The sequence below is a fragment of the Puntigrus tetrazona genome, chromosome 23 (genome assembly GCF_018831695.1).
Source record: "Puntigrus tetrazona isolate hp1 chromosome 23, ASM1883169v1, whole genome shotgun sequence".
Classification (NCBI taxonomy): Eukaryota; Metazoa; Chordata; class Actinopteri; order Cypriniformes; family Cyprinidae; genus Puntigrus; species Puntigrus tetrazona.
Window position 1 is genome coordinate 14,233,059 of NC_056721.1, and position 12,764 is coordinate 14,245,822.

At 37.3% G+C, this 12,764-nt stretch overlaps 2 protein-coding genes across 2 annotated transcripts; both read left to right on the plus strand.

Moving 5' to 3' along the window:
* Positions 1-42: 42 nt before the first annotated feature.
* nol9 (nucleolar protein 9) lies at positions 43-6,192 on the plus strand. Its single transcript, XM_043225464.1, has 13 exons — positions 43-608; positions 903-1,429; positions 1,726-1,948; positions 2,694-2,824; positions 3,056-3,200; positions 3,295-3,391; positions 3,539-3,636; positions 3,796-3,957; positions 4,167-4,419; positions 4,537-4,651; positions 5,139-5,313; positions 5,454-5,587; positions 5,719-6,192. Exons 2-13 carry the CDS (start codon positions 956-958, stop codon positions 5,839-5,841), a joined length of 2,130 nt encoding a protein of 709 aa, XP_043081399.1. The 5' UTR covers positions 43-608; positions 903-955; the 3' UTR covers positions 5,842-6,192.
* A 1,494-nt stretch (positions 6,193-7,686) lies between these two features.
* Positions 7,687-12,646, plus strand: casp9 (caspase 9, apoptosis-related cysteine peptidase). Its single transcript, XM_043225467.1, has 10 exons — positions 7,687-8,023; positions 8,420-8,618; positions 8,802-8,906; positions 9,013-9,068; positions 9,516-9,692; positions 9,778-9,867; positions 10,082-10,229; positions 10,710-10,898; positions 10,985-11,094; positions 12,088-12,646. Exons 1-10 carry the CDS (start codon positions 7,892-7,894, stop codon positions 12,193-12,195), a joined length of 1,314 nt encoding a protein of 437 aa, XP_043081402.1. The 5' UTR covers positions 7,687-7,891; the 3' UTR covers positions 12,196-12,646.
* Positions 12,647-12,764: the final 118 nt, after the last annotated feature.

Here is a 12,764-nt window from a genome sequence, read left to right on the forward strand (position 1 = left end):
TATTGTTGGAAGTCTTCGGTAGCTGGCCGTTCAACGTATTACGCTGGGAGTGAATTTCTTCAAATATGAACTGATGGAAGAGTTTAGCTCGTACGACCAAACTGCACGCAAATGCTTCACATCCATAACATTTGTAAAAGTTATGGTGAATTATTTTATAGCGAAGTGTTTTTTTCAGGATGGTAGTATAGGATCAATACTCTCTCGAACTCCGTAACATTCGTTATTGTCCATCACATGGCACAAACGCTAACTGTGTGCGCTCAGCGCTGCACAAAATAGCTTCTGTTAACCAGAGAGTGGTGATATTTAATATGTTTCACGCTTCATATTTGTCTGTGCTGTATTTATCCTTTCGAACGCATTCATCAAACAGTAACAGGGTGGTCTTAAAGCAGATCAAAAGGGGGAAATGAACCGCTTCGTCTCGATTATTGGAGTGGGACCACAACAGCATTGTGCAGCGTGATTTGATGCTCACGTGAAGCCACTGCCAGTTGCACAGAAACGACTGTGTATTCACATAAACTGTATTTATACGTGCTCCACGTTTCTGATTTGATTCAAATCTGTTGTTATCGGTTACTCCGGCTTCCCACTTTAAACAGGTAACGTTGCGTGAGCTGTGTTTAACAACTAACAACTGTGGAAGTAGCATTAATTATAAATTATACTTTTACTAGAGATTAGTAATAACATGTGCTACAACAATATTGCATCATATTTTACCAACTGAATAAAGTAAGCCAACAGGTACTACTATTATAACAGGTAGGGAGGGACTAAGCTATTGTGTTAACTTGACAAAGCCAATAACTTGAACAGAATATAATTTTTCTATATGCACCTCTACTGTAAAACATATTTTAGTGACTTTGTCATTACTCTGTCTTCATTCACAGGTGTCTCCCTGCCCTGGATTTATGACGTTTTTAGTCTTGTTGGAGTTAATTGGATGACAATGAAAGTCCAAAAGGTTTCTTCTCGGTCGCAAAACTCCACAAAACGCCATGGCAAGAATAAATGGCGCAAAAAGATACACAGACTGGACTCCTCACTTCTAAACACAGTTCCTGGGACTGCAAAGTTGGAGCAACACCTAACCAAAAGGGAGAAACCTGCATTAAAACGGTTGAAGAGGTTGCACGCGAAGCCTATCCCTGAAAACAGTTGTGCTGAGGAGAGAAAGGAAAAGGCCAGTTCTGTGACTTTTGCTCATGTTCATACAAATGGAGGCACAGAACTGGATGACGGCAGCAGTTCAGTGGACTCTCAGGAGTGGAGCAAATATGCCAATAGTGTTCTTAAGAATGGCAAGGAGTGTTCAACCTCACCTAAAACAGACGAGGTGGAGAAGGACGATCTTCATATTCATGCCCACTTTGACCATACCCACACCCGTGCTGTTTTAGTCATGAAACAAGGCCAGGTAGACTGATAAATCTTAGCTATATGCTTTTGTGATGTGGATATATACATGTTGTGGATATATATTTTGTTCACTACTTAAAAAAAAAAAAAAAAAAAAAAAAAAATATATATATATATATATATATATATATATATATATAAAAATTATATATAAAATGTAAAAAATATATATTATTATTATTATCATCATCATATTATTATTTAATACTATTATTTATATATTTTTATATTTTAAAAAATTATATATAATATAGGTCCCCAGGAGACTGAGTTTTGTGACTGATGTTTGTGCAGGTTTTGTGTTTCCGTGGGAAGTGCCTGCTCACTTGCCTCTATGGTCACGTGGAGGTGCTGGGCTTCACCATTGAGGAGGGCCAACAGCCTTACCCCCTGTTTTCACCACCGTCTCACTGCCCTCTCACCATTACGGCCTTAGGAAACAACCACCCGTCCGGCAAGAACAAGAAAGAGGGACTGCTGGAAGCAAAAGCCATCGTTCGCAAATATTTCTCTTCAGGTAGCATAGGGAGTGCCCTGCCTCCTTATTACATTTGTATTATTTTTATTCATTTTCTCATCCTTATATCTTCCATTGAGGAAAGAAACTGCAGGTGAATATGGTAAATTTGGTAACCGATATTATCATTTTTAGTTTATTCATTATATTAATGATTACAAATATAATAGTGTTGACTTTCAGAAAAAATAGTGTGTTTTTAGGAATGAAATATATATGGATGCCGTCAGAATTGGAGTTTAAACAAATGATAGTAATCGAAATGTCTTCAGTCCATCAACTAAAATCTTATGAACAAGTTGTGAAGAGAAAACCTCAATAATAAAACCATCAAGATGTTTTTAACCTAAAACCATTGCTCCTCTACTCAATCTTTCTTTTTCTTTCTTGATTTTATTTTACTAGTAGTTTATTGTTAAGTTTTTACCAGCTGTCACTCATTCTGATGGCACCCATTCGCTGCAGAGGACCTATATTTGAGCTTGTGATGTTATGCTAAATTTTTTGCAAATCTGTTCTGAGCAAGAAACAAACTCATGCGCATATTAGATGTCGGGCAAAGTGCCATAAAATAAAGTGTTATAAAATAAACGCATTAACATGTTTTAGATACAGAAAAACCCAAATAGCTCAAAACTGATAAGTGCATGAACCTTTTTCTTGCCTTAAATTAATTTCTACCTGCACCATTTTTTTTTGCTCTTGCTTTCAAAAATTCTGTTGTAATTTGTGTGTTTATGTCTAGAGCCAAGTAAAAAGCTGATGAGTGAGATGGACTCGGACTCCTGCGTGATGCTCCTGGAGCCTCTGGACACTCCGCTCACCCGCTTCCTCACCAGCTTCTCAAGCCTCTCGGAGATCTTTGGCCTCAACTCCGTAAGTTGGTGACTTTTCAGATTTTGTACGTTCATGTTTGAAATACCTGATGCATACTGTTTGTGACGTTAAAATACATCGCCAGTTTAATATGCAGAGGCAGACTATCAGTAAACCGTTTGTAGGAAGAATGTAAACACTGTGACTCCATGGAGCTTGTGGCATTGTTTGTTTGAGCATCCTGGCATAGCAACAAGGGTATATCTGTGTCTATGTTTATGCGTCTTGCAGAAGGAGCTGAAGTCTCGGGCTGCAGTTTATAACCCTGTTCTGTCAGCTGTGGGTGTAACAGCTCTGCGCGGACCTTGTGCACAGGGTCTAGTGATGTCACGTAGCTATAGACAAGCTATAAGCAGTCTGCTCGGTGCCTGGGCAGGTAACTAGTTGGACTGATGTGATAGTTAAAAAGTTAATAGAAACTGTATAAATATATAATAGCGTAATAATAATAAAAAATATATTGCCCACAGGGGAATTTGACCGCTGTCCCATAATTCTTGTGTGTGGGGGGAAGTCCGCTGGCAAATCCACCTTCAATCGACACCTTATTAACAGCCTGCTCAATCAGTGAGTTTAAGCAGTTTATTTTGTTTAGTAATAAGAGGGTAAATTGAGAGTAATCTTGTTTTTGGTAAATTTATTTAAGGACTTGCATGTCATTTCAAACTGGCATTTGTCATCTCTGCTGTGTGTGTGTGTGTGTGTGTGTGTGTGCACTGCAAACGTAGAGTATTTGGAGTGTGATCTAGGCCAGACTGAGTTCACCCCTCCTGGATGTCTTTCCTTGAACACAGTTACAGAACCACTGCTGGGTATGTCATATGAAAGTACTTTTTGTTTTTCTCTCGCTCCTTATCATTTAAAAAGATTCTGTCAGTTCAAAATTTTGTATTTTAAAAAAGTGTCTTACATTTTTAGTATGTTCCCCCAAAAAAGGATGTGATGTTTGTGGTTGTGGTGTTGTTTTTCAGGGCCTCCTTTCACACACCTGCGTGAGCCCGAGCACATGGTGTTTTACGGTCAGGCAGATTGTCAGGCTGACATCGATCGCTATCTGGAGTCTCTCAAATCCCTCTGGCGCCATGTCAGTGGAGAAAGTCCTGTCATCATCAATACTATGGGCTGGATCAGAGGTCAGCATTAAAAATATTGCACATGAAATAGAAATATTGATTTGAGGGTTATATCGACTCATATGTATTATCGCTGATTAAGCTGGGTCGGAAGTATTTTTTGTTTTCTAAAATTAGTAGCCCTTTTAAGAATGCATAGTATTTAGAATTTTGTTTTTAAATAGATATGTTTTCGTTAGAGACTTATGTAATCTTTCTCTTTTTCACAGGCCATGGCTTTCAGATACTGATCGATCTCATTCGCCTGTTTTCTGTTACACATGTGGTACAGCTCAGTTTTGGAAGTGCACCACAGTGTCAGCTTCTTACCCCAGACTTTCTCAAAACTGTTCATGGCTGGCAGACACATCCTCCAACGCCGCATACTTTGACAGAGGAGCCAGCCAGCCACCACTCCATTCAGTCTCATGTATTTCTTGGCATCCAATCAGAATTTGAAGGTGCTGGGATATGTGGAGTAATGTAAGCTGGCCCTTTGGATTTTAACTGAACCTTTGATCAGTTGACAGTGGTTTTGGTGAACATGTAACCAGTTCATATTGGTCGTATATACTTTACAAATTCCTGCATTCCTCATAGGCAACATCAGCGCAGTAATGAGCTGCGAGACCTGGCTCTGCTCAGCTACCTGAGTAAGCTGCAGTCCCCAGAGCCTGGACCCATCCGCCCGCTCCACTGCTTCACACCCTTCCAGGTTTTTATAGAATTTTATTTTAAAAATTCTATTATTTAATTCTATATCAATTCTTATATTTCTACAAGGACTATATATATATATATATATATATATATATATATATATATATATATATATATATATATATATATATATATTCTCTATATATATTATTATAATATTTTTGCATATTGTTTTATTTGATTTTTATTTTTCATGTATGACTGTTATTTTATTTTCATTATTTTTTTAAATGTTTTATCTGTCTTGTTTTAAGTCAAATTACACAACTATAATGTTTTCAAACTTGTATTTAGTTTTATTTTTGTTTCTTTTTAAATTATTTCAGTCTAGGGTTTTTCATTATTATTTATTTTCTTTAGTTTCACTTAAAATTTTTATTTTATTATTTTTTTTTTATCTTTTATATTATAGCATTATTCTTTATTTTAGCAATGCATGATTCTTTTTACATGAATGTCTTTTGTATGCTCTATTATCACAGGTCCCGCACTCAGCAGTGGCTATAGGTGTAACACACTGTGAGATTGCACCCAATAATATCCTCTACGCGCTCAATGCCAGTATAGTGGGATTATGCTGTCTCAGTGAAAAGGTTATGGGCAGAGGAGGTCCTGTTGTACTCTCCCAAACTCCAATTTGTCAGTGTGTGGGCCTAGGTGTGTACTCGGGGGCTTTAATGTGTGAATCTGAAATTGAATTGATCTGTCAAATTGTATTGCAAATATTCATTATACATCAATGTAAGATTATACAATCTTTCTTTTAAATGTGATTGATCTGCTGTTGTGTTTTTAAGGTGTTCTGAGAGGGGTAGACATGGCACGTGGTTTGTACTTTCTGGTTACTCCAGTGTCCCCCTCGGTCCTGAGGCACGTGAACTGTCTCCTGCTGGGAGAGATCACTCTCCCTAAATTGTTGCTCACCAACCAGGTACGGGGTTCAGCACTATATACTACTGTTCAAAAGTGTGGGGCTAGTAGTGTCGATTGTGGACATAACAAGGGTTCTTGTCGTACAAGGGTACATCTTTAAAGGGTTTCTTCTGTTTTCTCTCGTTCCAGCATGGAGTTGAAGGAGATTTACCTTATGTTACCACAGACTACAGTTTTGAAGTCCATGGGGCAGGAAAGCTTCACATCTACAAGGGATTGATAAGGCCTGGTTTTATAAAGTCAAATAACTAAGCTCTTCTGTATGGACTCTGCTTTCTGTGAACAACATTTGTATCCTTGTATTTGTTTTATACCCTAAATATTGAGGTAAAAATTGCCATTGAATGTACAAATCCACACAAGTATTGTTTTTTTGATCTGTATACTGTGGGGAGATGGAGTGCATAGGATGTTTCTTTATCTCTTGTTGAATGGCTCCGTGTTTAAGATCCATGTGGGAAACTCGTCCTCATGTTTTGATTTGCTGTACTGTTACAGTTTGTCAACATATCATTAAGAAAATGTCTTTTACCAAGTTACGTTCCCAAACTAAGATAATGCAGACAATGTAAAATATTAAAGTGGGTTTCATTTTTGTCAAGATATTAGTGTCTTTCATTGACTCTATTAATTTATTTTTATTTAAATTGAGAAGTGAATAGATTCGTACAGTGTTGTGCTGTAGTATACATAATGTTACTGTAATAATAACAGCTGCTTGTTTTTAGCATTTAAAGTATCTTGGGTTATTTTAATTGATCTTCTTTTATGACATTTGTTCCTGTTTGAATGTTTGAGATCCCCTTGTTGACAGCCAGTAGAAAAGATGCCTCAGTTAAGTATCTTTATGTGCATTTATTCACTGCACTGAGTCTATGAAGTTCATACCAATTAGACTGGTCTTTGACTTCACAGTATGTGCCTTCTCTAGCTGCTTTACAACACAGACATTCACTGTATTTACCAGCAGGTGGCACTACAGTTTTCTCTAACTTTTACTGACATGATAATCAGTATTGGGTAACGTTACAGACGACAAATTATTCTAACTATTTAAATTATTTTATTAAATGTAGCAGATTATAAATTTCGAAAAAAATAAAATGTAATGTTTTAACTTTGTAGTTTCGTACGTTTAAAGCAGACAGGGCTAACCTTACTGTAGTCCTCAACACTAAGTAATGTCAGACATTTGAAATTTATTATTGTTTGAATTAAGATTATAACAATTTTTACATTTAAAGCGCAGCCCCCACATAATCACACTTTAGACTCTTTCTACTTTGAGATCTGAGATTAAATACACACGTAAAAGTATAAGAAGGTGTAGTGTAATAGCTATATAATGTTTTGAGATCACATTTTTGCATAGCTATGCCTGTGTGTGTCTGTACTTGTTTATGCTACATTGTGGGGAAAAATAAAAATGTCCCCACAAGGACAGTAAAACCTAATTAAATGATGTTTGTCTGAAAGTGTAACAATGCAAACAGGTTTTCTGTAAGAGGTAAGGGCTATAAAATACTGCTTGATCAGTATAACAGTAATATAAGTCTATGGAAAGTACCCACAATTCACAGAATCAAAATTTGCGCGCGCGTGCGTGAAAATTTTCGTAAGTAACTGTAATTATTGCCTTTTTATCTCAGTAACTAACAGATTACAGTTACATTCATTCAAAATTAACGCATTTCTGTTACAAGTAACTAGTTACTCCCCAACACATTATTTTATGTACAATATTGTTAGAGCAGTGCACGCTCACACGCAGGAATAATAAAATATACTTTTTTCAACGTTTCAAACATTTCAACGTTACTTTACATATGGCTACATTTGGTTAATCATCTGATGGTAAATCAAGCGAACAATATAAGAAAATGTGTTTCGAGAATAATAAAAAAGTGACCTATTTTATGTTAATAATATGACTCTGCAATTCTGTAACGAATGTTAGCTGCTTTTTTATATGTAATATGTGTTTATATTAAAAACTGCGTTTACTTAACGTACGAAATTGCGTTATTAATTTTGCCGCTCGTCACGTGAGTAACAGTCGTTTCCGTTTCTCTGGACTTTTCGGTAAACACCCGCCAAGCCCCGGGAGCGTGACGTCACCGCCAGCAAGACGTAAACAAGGAAGAGAAAAGAGCTCCGCTTGTGTTGATTAAAAGTCCGTTCATCTCAGTTCAAGCTTCGTTTTTCACGCGTTTGCCGTACATCACTTCAACGAGGATTTCGTCGCACTGAAAAGGTCTCATAGTCATAAACACTTTAAAGACCGAAATATTAAGTTGCAAGGATGGACCCCAAACACAGACATATACTTCAGCGGAACAGACTTAATCTGGTCACGGCGTTAAACCCAGCAGACGTCTGCGATGGGCTCTTGTCAAAGGGGGTCTTCACCCAGGACATGATCGATGAAATAAAGGTAATACTCATGTCTTTGTTTACACAGATGGCAAACTGGAAGCGAGATTATGAAAGTTCGCATGTGGTCGTTGTGAAAGTTCACAGGGGAACAGCGCAATTTGTTATTTATTCGCTCACCCTATCAAACCAGTATGACTTTCTTTCATTTGGATCGAAACACTGGAGCACAAACGAAGAATTCTAAGCCTAAAAACTCGCAGTATGGTTTCGGGATGCGCTGAAAGTGAAAGGAAGCTGTCGGTTTCTAATTACCTGCTTAGCTGCCGTGCTTCATACAGGATGTTCACACTTCGCTTGTTAATAATGTGCATTGTTTAGTTGACGGCTGTGAAGGTAAGACGATATGGTTCTCTTTTTGCAACCCTGCAAATGTAAAACGTTGTCCTCCTGACAGTGCAAGGGAGCAAGACGTGACCAAGCCAGGCAACTGCTGATAGACTTAGAGACGAGAGGGAGTCAGGCTTTCCCTGCCTTCCTGGAGTGTCTGTGTGAGTCTGGCCAGCACGCCCTCACAGAGCTCCTTCAGTGTGGAGATGCTGCTCGTCTGCCTCCTTTTGTCCCTGTACGGCCTTCGCTGATCCCTCTGCCAGTCCGTAAGTGTGTTACTTCCATTAAAAACACTGAATTTATTTGGGGTGTTCCCATAATACACTGGACGATCAAACATCGTCACCTACCCATAAAACCACCTTGCCTGTAGCCGGTATTGTGCCATGATTTTCCCCTAAAGTATATTAAACGATGCATAACTTATTTGATCTTATGATTCAATGCAGAAAATCCAAAATATACAGACAAACCAGCTAGACCTGATTTTACTCAAGCACGGTTACAACCACTGAGACCAGATCGCCTACCTGTGCTCAATCCCCTTAGCCCACGTGAGTCAGTCCTGTTTTAATTCTGTTAAATGCTACCTATTTAAAAAGTAAAGGTCAAATTTGGTCGGAAAGCATGATTAAGCTTTGTATTTGTTTATTTACGCAGCTCCTGATACTCACGTGGTCACGAGACCAGCCAGACCAAGAAGAGACAGTATGCAGGTAAACGTGATCAGCAAACTATTAAAATATATATATTTTTAAAAAATGTTTTAACTGATAATTGTGTTCAAGTGTTCTTACCATCGTATGGAGATAAGATTCTCCAAATTTAGCAGAGAACGGTTTCCAAAAAAATGCTTTCCACGTTGATATTTAGAAATGTTTCTTTAGCACAGACACTTTAAAACTATGTTTTAATATGTATGAAAATAAAAGAATGCAAATATGTGCAAATGCACATATTTAAGCATTACTACTGTTCAAATGTTTGGAGTTAGTGAGGTAGATGCTAAAAGTTCAGCATCTAAACTAATATATAAAGAACTGTATTTATTTTAAATTGTTATGAATGTCATTTTTACTGTATTTTGTGATCACATAAATGCCACTCTGGTGAGCATAATTGCACCATTGTACCTAACCGCCCTATTAATATTTTTTGTGCAGTGCTATAAAATGGATGCCAGTCCGTGTGGGATCTGCCTGATTATAAACAATGTATATTTCGACCCAGATTCGGATCTAAATGATCGTAAGGGTTCCGACATTGATTGCAGAAAGATGGAGAAAAGATTTAAAGCTCTCAACTTTGAGGTTATTTCAAAAAGGAACTTGAAGTACAAAGTAAGCACGATGCTTCCTCTTCTTCTCACATTAAACAAAGCAGTAAGATAAGTCTTTAAAAAAACAGTTTTTTTCATATCTGTAGCGCATTAGACACGAGATGGCATCTTTAGCAAAGAGGGATCATTCTGCGTTTGACTGCTGTGTGGTCATCATCCTTTCGCACGGCACTGAGGTGAAAAATATTTTTCTTCGAAAAAAGAGGATACGTTATATATTTGTTTTCACATTTAATAAGACCGTTAGTTTTCAACAAAGAAGCACAACCTGCAAAGACATTTTGTTTGCTTCCTCCTTTTTTGTAGAACACCATCAAGCGATCCAGTTACAAAAACATTAGTGCAATTTTCTAATTCTGCTTTGGTGTTCGACATTTCTCTAATGCTTAGGCTAACCACAATCGTTTTCCCGGAGCGGTTCATGGAGTTGACGGACCAGCTGTCCCGGTTCAGATAATCACAAACTACCTCAACGGCCAGTGCTGTCCTTCTCTGCAGGGCAAGCCTAAACTGTTCTTCATCCAGGCCTGTGGAGGAGGTGGGCATCTCACAAATCTTTCACAAGTCTTGTAGCCGAGAGGTCCAGACACATTTACTGTGGTTCTGCGAAATTTTCACTTTCAAAAGCATTTCAATCTGATTGTTAAAGAATATTGTCCAAACTGTATATGCGTTTCATTTGAGAATACTATCCCAGCAGTGCATTTAATTTATGAGCACTATTTATTTGTATCACACACATTTTAGGGCGTCTTTGTTCTTTATTTAGAGGTAAAAGGCTTAAGCAAGAAACATGATTTTTCATTAGTATTACAGCTCACCATGAATAGTTTTCCCCACACACATGCAACTGGTTCAAGTTGAATTGTTGAACAGTGTTGGTTTGTAGGTTGTTTATGTGTAATCTGCTCGTCATACTTCGCTAAGGTATTTATGGTAGGATGATTTTGCTAATGCGACCACACGTTTCCTATGTGCTCTAGTTTTTCTGATTATGCTATTCTTATCTTACCTATAGGTGAGAAGGACACAGGTTTTGAGGTTTCTCCAGATGAGGTGGAGCCTTCTTTGGGTGGGATAGATGACCAGATGGATGCTATTCCTATATCCTCCAGCAGTGACTCTCTCAGCACATCTGATGAACTTGATGCTCGGGCCACCTTGCCCACGCCCAGCGACATCCTGGTGTCCTACTCAACCTTTCCAGGTCTGTGTTTTGGTGTTTTCGGTTGATTAATATTCCCTTTTGATTGGCAAACACAAAGTAAATAACACATGCTAATGCATTTGCAGGCTATGTCTCCTGGAGGGACACGCAGGCCGGATCCTGGTATGTGGAGAATCTTGATCGTGTGCTCGAGGAGAATGCTGCCATGGATGATCTGGTGACCATGCTTATGATGGTACGTCTTTGTCCCGTAAAGATTCCTAAAGCAACCGATAGATACAATAAATATGTTCCCAGAAACGGAAAAAATAAACCACACCAAACCAAATTATGCAATAATACTACTACCAGTTAAAGTAGAGCAGTGTTATATGTATCATATCAAGCGGTAGATGTTCTGCTGTCTTATATATCTTGCTAGCTTGTAGATAATTTGTTAAAAAAGATTTGATGCCAAGTAAAATTTCATTCATGCTTTAGATTGCATTTACACTGAAACCAAAAAAAAAGTAATGTAGATTGGATAATGTTGCACATGTCAAAACACACACACACACACACACACACACACACAAAAAAAAATCATCAAGAAGTTCTTAAGTAATTAAACTCACAGCTTCACTATAGAGGAGGCATAGACCTCAGGTCATTTGCATGCATAATTAGCAAATTCTTTCAAATAAAAAGTATTTTGCCCCAATTAACTACCTGTAGATGAAATAATATAAAAATATACTGTTCATTTCATATTCATTTAAATTTTGTGCTGCAAACATCAGCGATATCTATATACTGGCTGGCAAGTGATTATGGTATAAGCGGGATAATTACAGAAATATGAGACCTGCATTGGATGATTCATGTTTAGTTGGGGATTCATATATCGTAAATGTACAGTAAGTATCAGATATGAGCCATGCTTTAAGAAATTGTGAACAGGCGGGACAAAAGACTGATATAGTTAAAAAATCAGAACTGTGCATAAAGCACTGTAGTATAAACACAGCCATAAGTTTGTGTCCTATGTCCAAAAAAGTGAATAAACAAATAGTTAAAACTGTTAAGTTACATTTAGTTTGGTAGTTAAGCAAAAATAGACACCATTTGTTTCATTTGTGCCTCTGTAATATACCAAACATTTTTTTCAAGCACAAATAATTATTTATAAGTATATATATATGTATATGTATATGTGTATATGTATATGTGAAATATCTATTTTCTTCAGGTAAATGATGCAGTCTCCCAGATATCTGCCAAAGGCCTGTATAAACAAATGCCCGGATATTTCAACTTCCTCCGAAAACATCTCTACTTTCAGTCTTCACAGTCATGATCGTTTGAACATTTATGTGTGTGTGTGTGTGTGTTTGCGTGCGCACACTACAGTGGGAACACTACCATGTACTTGATATAATGTGATTTAAAAAAAACATTTGTAATTTTTTACATTGCAAGCTGAACCACGTGAACAGAACATTTGACTGGAATTTTTGTTTTCAACATGATTCTATTTTTAGAATTTACATTTGCAAGCAGAAAGTTAACTTCACAAATATGAACCACTGAAACCTTGTTAACTGTGTAGGTGGAAATTCATTTTGTTTATGTTTTAAAGTGCACATCAGTGGGAGCACAATAGACTTTTAATGCAGTTGTGGTTTCGTTGTGGTATTTTACGCTGGTTAACGGTCACATTGTGTTCTTAAGAAACATCCACTTGTATACTGTGCATCCTTTCTACTGCATAAAACATGCATTTCAGATAAATAAAAATCTAAAACAAACCTTATAGTTCTGTTAATGAGACCAATACAGCCACAAACAGACTTCGATTTAGATTTATCATGGGAAACAGATAAGACTCAGGACAGGAGAGGAAGGAAATGAGTTGGTCTTTGCGCA